The 13,332-nt window shown below is 38.5% G+C and overlaps 1 protein-coding gene, 1 long non-coding RNA gene and 1 pseudogene across 5 annotated transcripts; all 3 read left to right on the forward strand.

Moving 5' to 3' along the window:
• Nucleotides 1–2,817: 2,817 nt before the first annotated feature.
• LOC131220619 (uncharacterized) lies at nt 2,818–3,415 on the forward strand. The gene is made up of 3 exons (XR_009158731.1): nt 2,818–2,928; nt 3,055–3,100; nt 3,211–3,415. It is a non-coding gene; the product is annotated as an uncharacterized LOC131220619 (long non-coding RNA).
• A 1,397-nt stretch (nt 3,416–4,812) lies between these two features.
• Nucleotides 4,813–6,336, forward strand: LOC131221617 (respiratory burst oxidase homolog protein E-like). 4 transcript variants are annotated; one of them, XR_009159493.1, is made up of 3 exons: nt 4,813–5,098; nt 5,551–5,669; nt 6,147–6,336. XR_009159493.1 is itself a non-coding variant. In XM_058216904.1 (3 exons), exons 1-3 carry the CDS (start codon nt 4,882–4,884, stop codon nt 6,166–6,168), a joined length of 321 nt encoding a protein of 106 aa, XP_058072887.1. In that variant the 5' UTR covers nt 4,813–4,881; the 3' UTR covers nt 6,169–6,323. The 4 variants fall into 4 exon arrangements, 2 of the variants coding, with proteins under 2 accessions (XP_058072887.1, XP_058072889.1); XR_009159492.1 differs by having other exon boundaries at nt 5,551–5,622; nt 6,147–6,333; XM_058216904.1 differs by having other exon boundaries at nt 4,813–5,061; nt 6,147–6,323.
• A 972-nt stretch (nt 6,337–7,308) lies between these two features.
• On the forward strand, nt 7,309–10,513 carry LOC131220220 (protein ENHANCED DOWNY MILDEW 2-like; annotated as a pseudogene).
• Nucleotides 10,514–13,332: the final 2,819 nt, after the last annotated feature.

Genomic DNA, 13,332 nt, shown 5'->3' on the forward strand with positions numbered 1-13,332 from the left:
GTTTGACTGTGCGGGGTCTGTAGAGCGGCAGTCATCCAGCAGTGTAATGGACCCCGGTGATTTCCTTATGATGAAAATGTACTTGATATGTAGATTAGATGTGAGCACTGACATTACTTCACATTGCATTGCATCGGTTGTATAAGCCTCATATTGTATCGCCTTGGCATGAAACCCAATACCCTTTGCATTACAGTACTCATTGCATTATATAGCTTTGGTATGACTTCCTGCATTATTGTACTACCTTGGTGTAGCTTCTTGCATTCATGACAACCTTGGTAAGGCTGGTGGTGTTGGCCTTGATCATGTTTTCTTCCTGTATCTCTTATTATTTTTCTGTGCACTATTCTCACATACTTACACCACCCTCTAAGCTTCTATAAGCTTATGCATGATTGATGCATGCACAAGATCCTAGGTAGGCATCGCAGTGGTAGAGTTTAGATTAGAGCTGAGTTTGAGGACCCAGTGATGCAGACTTCCTTTCTTTCTTCTATTATCTTATCACTAGCAAAAAATCGAGCAAAGGCTACGGACTTTAAAAGTTTTTGGCTACGAATTAAATCTGTAGTAATGTTACTACAGATTTTATCTGTAGCTAAAACCTAATTGATCTGTAGCTAAAACCTACCTCCTCACCAGAACCTTATTAGATATTGATGGTGCTTAAGGGGCTCCATGGAGCCTATTGAAATATATCTGTTTGATCTAAGTCGCCCATCAATTTTGATATATAATTTCAGCAGATGAGCCTAAAAATTATATAAATTAAAGGTCTAAGTGGACCACACTATAAGAAATAATAAAAATTAAATTTCTATTGTTATTATATTGTGTGGTCTTCTTACAGCTTCGATCTGACTCATTTTTTTCATCAACATTTAAAACAATATTTTAAAATTAATGGACAGAGCGGATATATAAAATACATCACAGTGGGCCCCACGGTCCTAAAACCCAATGTCTTAAAGGCCGTCCGTCACGCGCCCCTCCCAAAACGAAAGCGCAACTCTCAAAACCAAATAATCAGTCCACCTTTTTCTCCCGCGCGCGTAGCAAACCTCCCAAAACCCTTCTCTCCATCTCTCTCTCGCACTCAGCCTCTCTCTTTCCCTCGACCTCTCTCGATCTCCCGCTCTCCCTCACCCTCTCCCTGTCTCTTGGCCACATTCCCCTCTCTCCGTTTCCCAAGCTCTCGCTAGCATTTTCAAAACCCCCTTTTGTTGCAAGAAGGAGAAGAAGAAGGAGAAAGAGGAGAAGAAGAAGAACGGTTAGTCTCTCTCTCTCTCTCTCTCTCTCTCTCTCTCTCTCTCTCTCTCTCTGTTTCTGAAATCTGTTGCATTCGGATGCGCAATCCTGATCATGTTGCCTTCAATCCTTCAATCCCTATGCATTCTTTTCCATCTGTTGAGTTACAGATCTTCTGATGTTTGAATTTCTTTCAGTTTTGATCTTTAAAGTTTTATGATTTTGGGTTTTAGAGTTTGTTTACTTGGAATGACGCTTGAAACTTTAGTTTTTGACCTTGTTTCTGATGTCCTCATCCATTGATGAGAGTTGATTTCTTTCTTGAGGTTAGACTTCTTCAATTCATGGATCTGTGTTGGTTTTGAGGTTTTTTTATTTTTATTTTTTTTGGGTGATTCTTGTCATCTTGTCGATTTTTGGAGATTTTTGTTTATGACAGAACCTTTTTAGGCTTTCAAGTGTTTCATTTTGAATTTTCTGGCTCGTGGTTTTTTGGGCTCAGTTGGATTTTTTTAAATAATTTTGCTATTTTATTATATAAATTGTTTTTGTTAGTATTTGAATTTTAATCTTATTGCTGAATATATATCAAGTGAAGTTGAGTTTAAAGTACGCTGGACTTCACAGGCCTAGAACACTTAAATACCCAAAAGGCTTTGTTTTATTTGTTGGTTTTGGATATGGGGCAATTCCACTCTTCTATGTCAGGGTCTTGAGTTGAATTGGGACTCACCTGCATAAGAGGTGAATCAGTCCAATTCGTCTGAGTCAGCATCCGTCAAAGATTAAGTCGTCGATTCATGTGTGATATGGAAAGGCTAGGAGGATGCATGAGGCCCACCCAAAACGTACCTTGCTGTCCTAATAAGGTCAGATCCTACAACTCTTTTCAGGTATGAATGACATGAAACCTGTCCATCATGTGCGCTTTCTCATGTTTTCCTTGGTGCATGAAAATCAGGCCAATCCAAAATTCGAGTGGGCCACACCACAGGTAACAGTTGGGATGGGGAGGAGCGCCTACAACTAAAAACCTTCTAGATTATGTGCAAGATTGTCTTGTTTTATGCATACCATCTGAATTATTCAGAAGATGAGTCATAGGCAGGAATTGACATCCCAAAAATCAGGCCATCCCAAAACTCAACTGCGCTAAGGCCTCAATTTTGGGGCCAATGAGAAGATGAGAGGGTGCATGCTATGGATGCCAATGGGCTAGGTGATGGCTAGGCCAAGCTCTGTCAAAGGCCAGCCAAAATAGTCCAGCCCAAAATTTTTTGAAATTTTCTTTTCTTTTCTTTAAATTTTTATCTTGAGATTGATAAATCTTGTTTAGTTCTGTTTTAATTGAATTTTCTCTGTTTTGTAGATATATTTGAAACTTGTATGACTGTCCACGGATTTGTTCTGTCTTTCATATTCTGTTGGGAGATTTTAGCATTGAAACTTTGGGGATTTTCTATAGGGGAGCGGTTTACGGAGATAGTGGGCAGTCCATATTTTAGCATCTCAATTCACCTTGTACTGTGAGCTCTAGTAGTAAATAACTATTGCATTCTTTCTTTTGGGTTAACAAACCAAATCTTCCACTTGCATCGCGATTTTCAGGCTTTGTGGAAACAACAGCTTGTCTGATACATGACTGCCATCCCAAAAAAGCTATAAACTTCTTAATGTGTATGTTCATCTGACTCATTTGTACTAAACTTATAACTTTAATATGTATTTAGATGCAATATTAAGTTGAATTCCAATCTCTAACTTTGATACCAATTAATTTCTTTTTGCTATTTTGTTTTGTAGGCTTTAGGAAGGGATGAATGGGAGTTTTGATGGCCCACTCTGCAAGGTACTCTATATGTATACTTGTAGCATTTGTGCAACATAGCAAAGACATTCTTGCATGCTTTTTTCTTTTTTTTTTTTAAAAAGCAAACTGACTAATTTTAGGATTTACAGCAACCCATACCATTGATTTGATGGGTTTCATCATGGATACACCATGAAGTAAGAATCTTAGTTGGGTACAGTCCCAACCTCGGTTCCATCATGGATACACCATGAAGTAAGGCATCTGTTGACTGTTACCCAGCTCATTGCTGTAGGTGGCTCAACATCTTGATTGTGTTGCAGGATTTGATGTTCCCCTTACTCATTTGAGCTAGTCCCTTACCCCCCATCCCTTTTTTTTTTTTTAAAATTTTTATGTTATTGATTTGGATCCCCATTTCTTGACTAGTTTTTAATGAAGGATCCAAAATTAAGCTAGGGAAGAAAGAAGAAGAAGCTGATGAAAAATAGCAGGTACTTATGGCAAGTTGCCTTTACTAGATTCGGCCAAATAGTTATTCTTAACAATGCAATTTCAATGTTATTTTTTTGAAATCTTCTTGACTTGGCATATGATTGGATCATCTTCTTCTTCTTCTTCTTCTTCTTCTTCTTCTTTTTTTTTTTGCCAAAAGAACCATATCTTTCATTAATAAATAGAATATACAAAACCTTTTGGTGGGGCCCAACAAAAAGGGCAAGCCCCACCAACCTTATGCAACAGCGGACCGAAACAACCCGCTAATGATGAGCTACAGAGAAAACCGATTCCTGATCACCCCAAGCCCGACTCTATCGAGGAATAGGCGGCCCTGAAGGGAGAGGAATAGGGATGACCCTTGATTATTGGTGCCCAAGTCAGCCAAGCTGTTCGCCGGCCCGTTGCCTTCTCTAAAGACATGACAAAACCTTACCTGGCAGGGGGTAGAGAGAGTCCGGATTCTATCGATCCAATACCTCCACTTCCACCCCGCTTGAGAAGAGCCCGAAAGGATGTGCACCACTAGGAGGGAGTTGGATTCGTTCATGATGTTCTTCATCCCTTGGTGGAGACAGAGGGCCAAGCCGTCATGGATGGCTCGCAACTCAGCCCTGGTATTAGAGGTAGTTCCATAAGTGGCGTAAAAAGCGAATCGGAAGTTACCCTTGTCTCCTCTACACACACCACCTCCCCCAGCCATCCCTGGATTGGCACGAGACAAGCCATCAATGTTGAGCTTCACCCAACCAGTCGGCACACTACCAAAAAAAGGGGTAAAGGGTGCAGACTACGTTACTTTTTTGCTACGGATATAAACCGTAGCTAAAATTACTACAGTTTTAATCCGTAGCTAAAAAAGTGCCACACCATTAATAATTAATGGTGGTATAAGGGCCCTATAAGGCCTAAAAAATTATGTGTTCTATCTAAGCAGTTTATATATTTTGAAATATTATTATAGGGCATGAAACCAAAACTCATATAGATCGAAGGCTAAAGTGAACCACACGGTATGAAACATGGATATTAAATCACATGTGCTTCCTATGGTGTGGTCTACCTGGGCCTCTAATCTACTTTATGTTTAGGATTATTAACCAAAATAATTTATTAAAATTAATGAACGGAATGGATAAAGTGAATACATCATGGTGGGCCCTATGGAGCCCCTGAGAGGACCGTCCAAGGTCCCTTTGCCCAAAATTGGGCGCGCGCTCAAAACAGAGCCGCGCCCAAATCTCCCCCCATCTCTCTCTCTCTCTCTCTCTCTCTCTTTTTGTTTGTTGAGGTTTGGTGGTGTTTTCGTAGGGTGTATAGCAATGCAGAGGGAAAATAATAAGAGAGGAAGTGCAAGAGGTGAGGATTTTTCTTCTCTTCTTCCATATGCAGCCATGGCGAGTGCTTTTACGAACAAGCTATTGAAGTCGAAAGAACAAGCAGAAGAATACCCCTTTTTGATCATGGAAGAACTCAACCCTAAAAATTTCGGCTACATCACGGTACACCGTGCTTCCAATCATAGCCCAAATCATCAAGGTACATTTGATTCGGGATTTTTTGATATGGACAATTGATTAGGTGCTTTTGACTTGATGCATCTAATTTGGGTCTTTTGAATTGAGGGTTTTGATTAAGTCTTTTGATTATGTTCCTTACCAATCTCCAGTTTGTTAGTAAATTACCAGTAATTATTAATTTTTTTCTTTTCATTTTATACAAGTTGGGCCCCTTTTTTCAGTTTTTTGGTGCATGGATCATATATAATATCAGAATTTAGGTCACTGAACAATGGCCTTACTTGTAAAAACTAAAAATTCTATTGTATATAATCTCCTGTATGTGATGCATGCTAACTGTTTGATGAAATGTCTCAACAAGGAATGTTTTGTGAGGATCGCATTTGAGTCCCATATTTTTTTTTCTCTACCCATGAGTCGGCCCACATGGTTGTATGGTTGGATGACCTACATTGAAACTTGATGCTGTAGGACATGCCTCAACAATTGAAAGTGAGGCTTCTAGAGGAAGTGGGAGAGCATGATAGAGAACGGATATTGTCTGTAAGCACGATATTTTCATGCCTTGGATTGTGTCATGAGTTTCTTAGGTTTGAAACTGTTGATATGTGGTTTTTTATTTGATTTTTCGTAATCAGTATTTGGTGTGACCTTTGAGCCGTGCAAATGGTGGGCTCCACAATTAGCTAGATTCACTCATCAGATGGGCCACACAATCGATATAAATGGACAGCCCAGGGCCTAGATCAATATACAGGGGTGGCCCATCTGATGACTGGATCAAGCTGATTCTCGACAAAGGTGATGTTCATGGAGTGGCCCAAATTTTGCATGGGTGGCCATTTCCACCAAATGTTTGCAACTCAAATCCACTTGTGCTCCAAATGTAGCCTTAGACTTTAAAACCAATATGACATTTGTTGCCAACTGTTCTCTCAGTTGCAATGGCTATTGGATCACACCGCTTATCTCAAAATGGTTGTTAGTGGATATTAATAGCACTGCTTCAACTACAGAAATACAAAATTCCAAGGTATGAAAATGATTTGTATCCTCTCATTATGCAGGGTGCAACAACATAAAGGATGACAACTATTGCAGAAATGGTGGGCATGTATGTGTTGTGTGGTAAGAAGACAAGAACATTAAGCAGTTTCTGAAGAACTGCAATATGCTTTACAGGATTAAGCAGGCCCCAAAGTCCTTTTTATTCAATTATATAGAATTCAAAATGGATTTTACAGTCTGCTTGCAATTGTTGGTTATAGATGGGTACTACAACAGCTTGCTTGCTCTGTTTGACCACTAATGTAAGAAATTTAGATGGGTACTACATCCAAACCTAGCCTAAGTTATTTCTTCTGGTTCATTGAATTTTGAGACCAGTAGCTCTCAAACTATAGTTAACCTATCTTTTATTCTCAAGTTTGTGATTGTTGTAAATGATGAAAATGGTGACGAAGAAGGAGATCTTATCCCGGAAGCATATCTTACAAGTTTAATGTCATTTATTTCATTTAAGTTATCAGTCACTTCTATATTTTATCAAATCAATAAAAGCTTTCACAATCTCAAACCATAAAACTAACAATCATCAACATCCATGAAGATGAAAGCTTCACAAGATGTTAAAAATCTTACACATTGAAGAGAAAGAAAAGAAGAAGAAGAAGATCAGGAAAATACATCAGGTTTATTTTCTTCTTCTTAGACCTTCATATGATTGGCTTGGCTCTTGGAGAGGGCTGAATTATTTTTTTAGTTCTTCCTTCCAGCTCTTCAAAATATGATGCGACTGGAATTCCTAATACAAACCTGCATTTCTTCTTTTTATACTTCAGCTTTCAACCCACACACCATGTCATGTGCCAAGCACATGCCATGTCACCAACCTGACACTATTTCATTTCCCTTCATCTGAATTTGAATTTCAAATTGAAGACTCAATTGCATTATGAAGGATTTCTCTGATGGATAGCACTTGTACATATCCCCCACGTGCTAGAGACTGGTTAAATTGTGGTAGGTTACAGTGGCATGTATGGCTACACACTAAACTAGCAACAACTTGCAAAAAAAAAAAAAAAAAAAACAATTCTACAAGTGATCTTCCTAACCTATCCATGCTAGATTGTCATGTGTACATTGTGCATATAGATGAACATATGGATAAAATACATGCATGCTTGTTGGTGCTTCCTGTTGAAAGGGTTGAAGCCCTAATTTCTCCTACAGGGAACCTACATTTCTACAAGGTGTGATTTTTTTTCCTGTTCTCTTTTTCTTTTTCTGCACAATCACTTTCAGGTTTTATGCATGTTTGTTTGGTAGTCTAAAAAAAGAGAGAGTATAGTATGTGTTTGCAAGGTGTAATGTCTGATATTCATGCCATTCAGTTTGTTTAATGCTTTGCATCTTCATAGTTCCATGCTTAACCAGAATAATTTCCGCATGTGAGCATTTACTAGCATTCATAATGAGGCAGGAGCCCTCAAATTGCTGTTACCTTTCTTCCAAGTCCAACTTCAAAGCAATCAGTGAACCTGGTACAATAGGATTTATTCAAACCACATCCCAGCTTGATATATTTATAGGACCATATCATATCAACGGAAGTACTTCTAAGAAAAAGAGAACCAAAACCAAAATCAGGGTTACATTTAGAAGTGACTTGGGATTCGAGGCTTCACTCATTTAGAACCAAAATCAGGGTGACATATCAAATTGCTGAGGTTGTTGCATAGGTTGTTGTGGCACGAAAGGACCCTGTAGATGCGGCTGATAGTGAATTGAATGGCGGGACTCCAAACAATCAGCTATCAATGGTTCATTTGATTCGAGCAGTTTCGGTAAGTGTGTTGTTTATCTGATTTTTTTCTGGAACAGTTCGGTATTGTTCATCTAATTTTTCGGTATCCAGGACAACCGTCTTAAGTGAGTGCTCTCCACTTCACTACTGCAAACTGTACTTCATCCGATTCAACCCAATGTTACATGGCCTTGATTCCAGGAGAGAGCATATGTTGACATTTCAGGACCTGCTCACGACAGGGTGTGAATCTCATGTGTGTCTGCCATGTTGGCACAAGTGCCATAGGATTGCCTCTTGAATATATGTTCCTCTGGCACAATAGCACATTCTTCAGCAAAAAGGATATCCATGAGGTGTCATCCCAATGCAAAACAACAACATCCCTGGACACCCCTGTTCACACACCCAGACACCTCATGGATGTTAACGTCCAGGTAGATATGGACATCCTTATCTCAAGAGTTGTCCATGCATGTAGCCAATGAAAATTTCCCCATGCAATAGAAGGATATTGCTGTATCTGTAAAGATGTTTTTTTATACCATTTTTCTGTTCACGGTAGTTTCTATTGTTTATCATGCATATCTTCCCAAAGAAATTTTGGCAATTAATCTGTAATTATAAATTATCTATTTGATGTCCATATCATCTTTCTGACACCAGAACTTCATTATGTACATTATTTATTCAGCAGGTATTTTACTGTCTATGGTGATTGGTGAATCAAATTTTAATTGAAAAATACTAAAATGTTCTTTTAAATCATAATTAGTGCACAACCTTTATGCCCTGATGAATCGAGAATTTTGTTTTGAAGAATGTTGACAGTTTACCCTCATTATTTATCTATAACTAATTTGTTGATGCGACATGATATCTTTTTTTTTTTTTGTCTATTGGTATCAGGCCATATTCGTGCTCAAGGCTTGATATTCAGTCAAGTCAGCATTAAACAACGCTTGGTGGTCCTTTCTTTCTTTCCTTTTTTTTTTTTTTTTTCCTCTCTCCATGACTGAATGACACATGCATAATTCACTCAATTTTTTTATACAGTTGTGAAGGGAGGTGTTTGAGGTCCTTCCATGCAACTAAAGATGCTGGTGCTGACTCAGCCTGTAAATCTCTTGGCATGTTTAAGGCTCAAGTGAAAGTATGCACGCTTATGAAACCATCTTTCATTTTTACCATATGTCATGTTTTTGTTCATCTTGGTTCCTAAAGTTTGGGGTATTCACCTTCACATTGTTGGTTTGGCACAGGCAATTCAAAATTTATTGTGCGCAAATTGCCAATACAAACGGCATCAGTGTTTTTTTTTTTTTTTTTTTTTTTTGTGCCAAGTTGGGCTCTTCCAATAAATCCAGCAATGCTGAGGTTTGTTATATTCTTGCAGAATTTTCAAGTCTTAAAAAATATTAATTTGATCTTTTCTTGTCTGAATGATTACAATTTTTGTGAAGGATTAAATTATTAATTTCACTGGTAAACAAAGGGATAACACCATTTTGTCTCATCATTTATAGTAGATGCCGTTAACTGAACTGAAATCAGCCTATGATGTAAAAATTGAATCAAGGTCAAGTGATTGCCGATGTTATAAGGATCAATTCTAGCAATCCCATTCTTTTTAAGGCTTTCTTGCAAGTTGTTTGTATAACAAGGAATATGAAAAAAGAGATACATTAACCACTCTAACTAGTTCTCAAGATTATTCATGAAGATAAATCACACAGAATTGATAAGAGTCAAGAAACTAGTCATAAGAACACAGTCGTATTACAATTAAAACTCTAGCAAGTAATGTTGTCTCAAAATATTTTTGGTACTCAAGATATGCCAATGGAACATTGTTTGTGTGAGAACAGGGCCATTCATCTGGTGCACCTACCTTGTACATGCCACAGCCTAAAGGAGGTCAGTCTGCTCAGCAGATGGGTCACATGTATTTGAAAAAAATGGACAATTAAGCACTGATGCATAATTCACACTGTGCACATTTGGCCCACCCAATGAACAGGCTGGCATGATTTTTTGTCAGTGGTGCATGCATAACGGAGCCTGCCCCTATTTGTCACATGTGTCACAATAACATATTGTGAATATGATCTGGAATCCTGCTCCAGTGCATGCCTTAGCAACTGCTTCTTTTGGTAATGTTGGCATTAGGTACATTCTCTTTAGTGATGGTATGTGTAGTTATGTACATTCAATTTTCTTTCATTCTAGCTTTATAATGGGTGTAGTTTAGACATTTTTAGGTCGGTAGCTCAAAATTCTATGTCCTTAATGCTTAAAACTTCCTGACTAAGATGCTCATTCATTGTGGCCTTTTGGCTTTTAGGTTTTCCCGTGTTTCTGCAACTTGTGGCCATTTCTATCATCCAGAATGTGTTGGAAAATTACTTCATCCAAGAAATGATGCTGAAGCGGAAGAGCATAAAAAAGAGAGAGTTGCTGGAGAACCATTTACTTGCCCTGTTCATAAATGCCTTGTATGTAAACAAGGAGAAAACAAGGAGGTTGAGGGTTGCAATTTGCTCTGTGTAGATGCTGTAATGATTTGATTGCTATTTGTAATATGAATGTAGGATGCATTGTAGGATTTGATTGTTATTTTTAATATGAATGTAGGATGCATTGTATGATTTGATTGTTCTTTCCTGATTGCATTTTATGTACTATTCCTAGCAGCATTAATTGTATTAGCTTAGATGAGTTGATCAATTACAGCAGGTTCTTGCAATGGTAACGGACACCATTGTTATAATTTTTTTAAATATTAGCTATGGATAATAACCGTAGCCTTTGTTCTCAAACTGTAGCTATTGGCTAACTCCAGCATATTGTTACGGATTTCATTCTACTTTTAGCTACAAATATTATCCGTAGCTTTATTTGCATTTTGCTACAGAAATTATAGCTATGGACTATATCCATAGCTAATATATCTATTGCTACGGATATAATCCGTAGCCATAGGTTTTTGGACATTTAGCTACCCCACTAATAGCGACGGACGTGCTACGGACTATATCTGTAGCAAAAGGTTTTTAGCTATGGTTTTTGCCGTAGCTTTTGCCCCTTTTTCTTGTAGTGTATGTATGTCCTTTTGGATTGTTGAGGATCAAATATTGCATATCAGACCCCAATTATTGTCTAGATTTACGAACTTGGTACTGTTTAATGGTCAATTTAATCGTGTTTGTGATGCAGGTTCTATTTACGAGCTTGGATTGAAACAGGGTACTAAAAGCATGAATTTAACACTTAGAATTCACCAAGGCAAGGGATGGACCCCAGGGGACCAAGATCGATGAATTTACACGCCAGAGATCCGAGAAAATCAAGAAACTGGAGCTTAAGTGGCCCAAAAGACGTCCAAAATGCAAGATCACAAGGTTCTCACCATCCGTTTAGCTCGAAACTCCATACATGGCCTGAGGACCATAAATTAACCGTACACGTCGAATTTCATTTATTCAATCCCTGTGGAAGTGTCCCAACGAACAGATCAGTCCTAAAATCTTAATTTGGAGCCCGCCTGAGATCTGCATGTGCCTCAATTTTGGTCTCAACCCCTTAAATTAAATAAGGAAAGGGATGGATGGAGCAGATTTACCATAAGCATCACGATCGGATCCGACTTGGGTTGCATGTGTGTATAGCACACGTACATGTGCGCAACACTGGATCACAAATCCAGTCAAAGCACCAAGACTCGAGCTCTCCTTCTTCAAATTGGATTTCTGCCAGCATCTGCACGCTGTCCGGTACGTGATCTCTGTGGGCCACCATCATGGTCCAGATGACTAATCTGGACCGTCCATGAGAATCACGAGGGCCATATCACTCATGCCTAGGTGGTAAAGTTTCAAAAGGTCCCGGAGAGCCATTTTTGATCGTCCAAAAGAAAGATGGACGGTGAATGGATCTGGTACAATGGGCCATGCAGAATTTGAAGAAAACCCACCTTTCCTGACTAGTTTTTCATCAGGAATCCAATGAACGAAGTGGATTTCTCTGAAGACATCATTATGGGGCCCACCGAACACGTCAGCACAACCTGCGTAAGGTTTACGCGCGTCTGGAAACTTCATATTTTTCGTGGAGTTGTGTGACCCAGAACGTGATCGGATCAGCGATCCGAACCGTCCAATGGAAGCCCCAGCTAGGCTTGACCCTAGCCATGATGGCAGATACGGTAATCGGGACGATCAACGTCCGGATCTTCAGTCCAAACGCAGCTTTTTATGCGTTTCCTGCTGCGAGAAACAGAGTTTACGCAGGAAACCTTTTCTGCATAAAGGGCTACGTAAAAGAGGAGTTCGGGACTACTTCTTGAGGGGTCCAGTGCCTATAAAAAGAGGAGAAGGATTCAATTACTAGGGGATTAAAAAGAGACGTGTGGGCATTCAGTGCTGGACGTGGAGCTGTTTAACAGTTTTTTTTCTTCTCCTTGTCCTGATTTTATGTTTTGAGAGGTAAGTTAAATCATGATCATGATTAGCTAAACCTCTTAGCTAGGGCTAAGAGGTGAAGCCTGTAGCGTGATGGGAGACTTTTGCTATGCCTTTTGTTTAGACTGAATTGATGTTGATTTTGATTTTAATTAAGAGAATATTTTTTTTTTAGTTTTTAATAGTCTATTGTGACTAAAATTACAATGGGTCTGTGATGACTTTGAGCATGTTCCTTTCCTTTTATGTATATGATGTCAGGAAGCCCTGTTGTTCACCATCGTCTCCTGGGCATGGTTGGATGACGGTACCCTTCTTAACCTTCATACATTGATTGATTGGTTGGTAATTAGTTTAATTCTGTTGTTTGCTTTGTCTCCTGGGCATGGTTTGGTGATGGAATCCATTCTAATTCATATACCTTTCATCTCTTTAAAATTATATCAGAGGAAGTTCAGTTTAATTTTCATGATTCTTGAAGTAGGCATAAGATCTCCCTTATCTCTACAAGTGGATCCTCTGAATCCCTAGTTTCTTTCTTCTGAATTCCTTAAGTTTTAGAGTAATATTTCACTATTATTCCTCAAAAACCATTCGATTTAGATTTCATCTTAGTCTAATTTTAATTCTACCTAGTTTCAGATAACGTACAGGTTTCAGTCCCTTGGGATTCGACCTCGGTCTCATAGAGTTTATTACTACATCACAACCCTATACTTGGGGAGTGAACAAGTTTTTGGCGCCGTTGCCGGTGACTGACAGTTGCGATTCTCTGAAATTAATTAGGTTTAGAATTAGTTTAATATTAGAATTTGACTAACTTTAGTTTTAGACTTTTTTTTTTAAATTTCTAGAACTAACTTGTTTTCCTGTTTTGTAGGATCCTGACATAAGTTTCTAAATTAGTAATTCCTTTCTAATTTCTCTACTTTTTCTACTTTTAAAATTAGGGTTTGAATTTTAGAAATTTTCTAATTCTAGTAT

Source organism: Magnolia sinica, chromosome 12, assembly GCF_029962835.1.
Source record: "Magnolia sinica isolate HGM2019 chromosome 12, MsV1, whole genome shotgun sequence".
Classification (NCBI taxonomy): Eukaryota; Viridiplantae; Streptophyta; class Magnoliopsida; order Magnoliales; family Magnoliaceae; genus Magnolia; species Magnolia sinica.

Coding starts and splice junctions, on each gene's coding strand:
- LOC131221617 (XM_058216904.1), top strand. CDS start 4,882: ATGCAGAGGGAAAATAATAAGAGAGGAAGTGCAAGAGGTGAGGATTTT. Junction 5,062..5,550: donor AAAATTTCGGCTACATCACG/GTACACCGTGCT, acceptor TTGATGCTGTAG/GACATGCCTCAACAATTGAA. Junction 5,670..6,146: donor TTGTGTCATGAGTTTCTTAG/GTTTGAAACTGT, acceptor CTCATTATGCAG/GGTGCAACAACATAAAGGAT.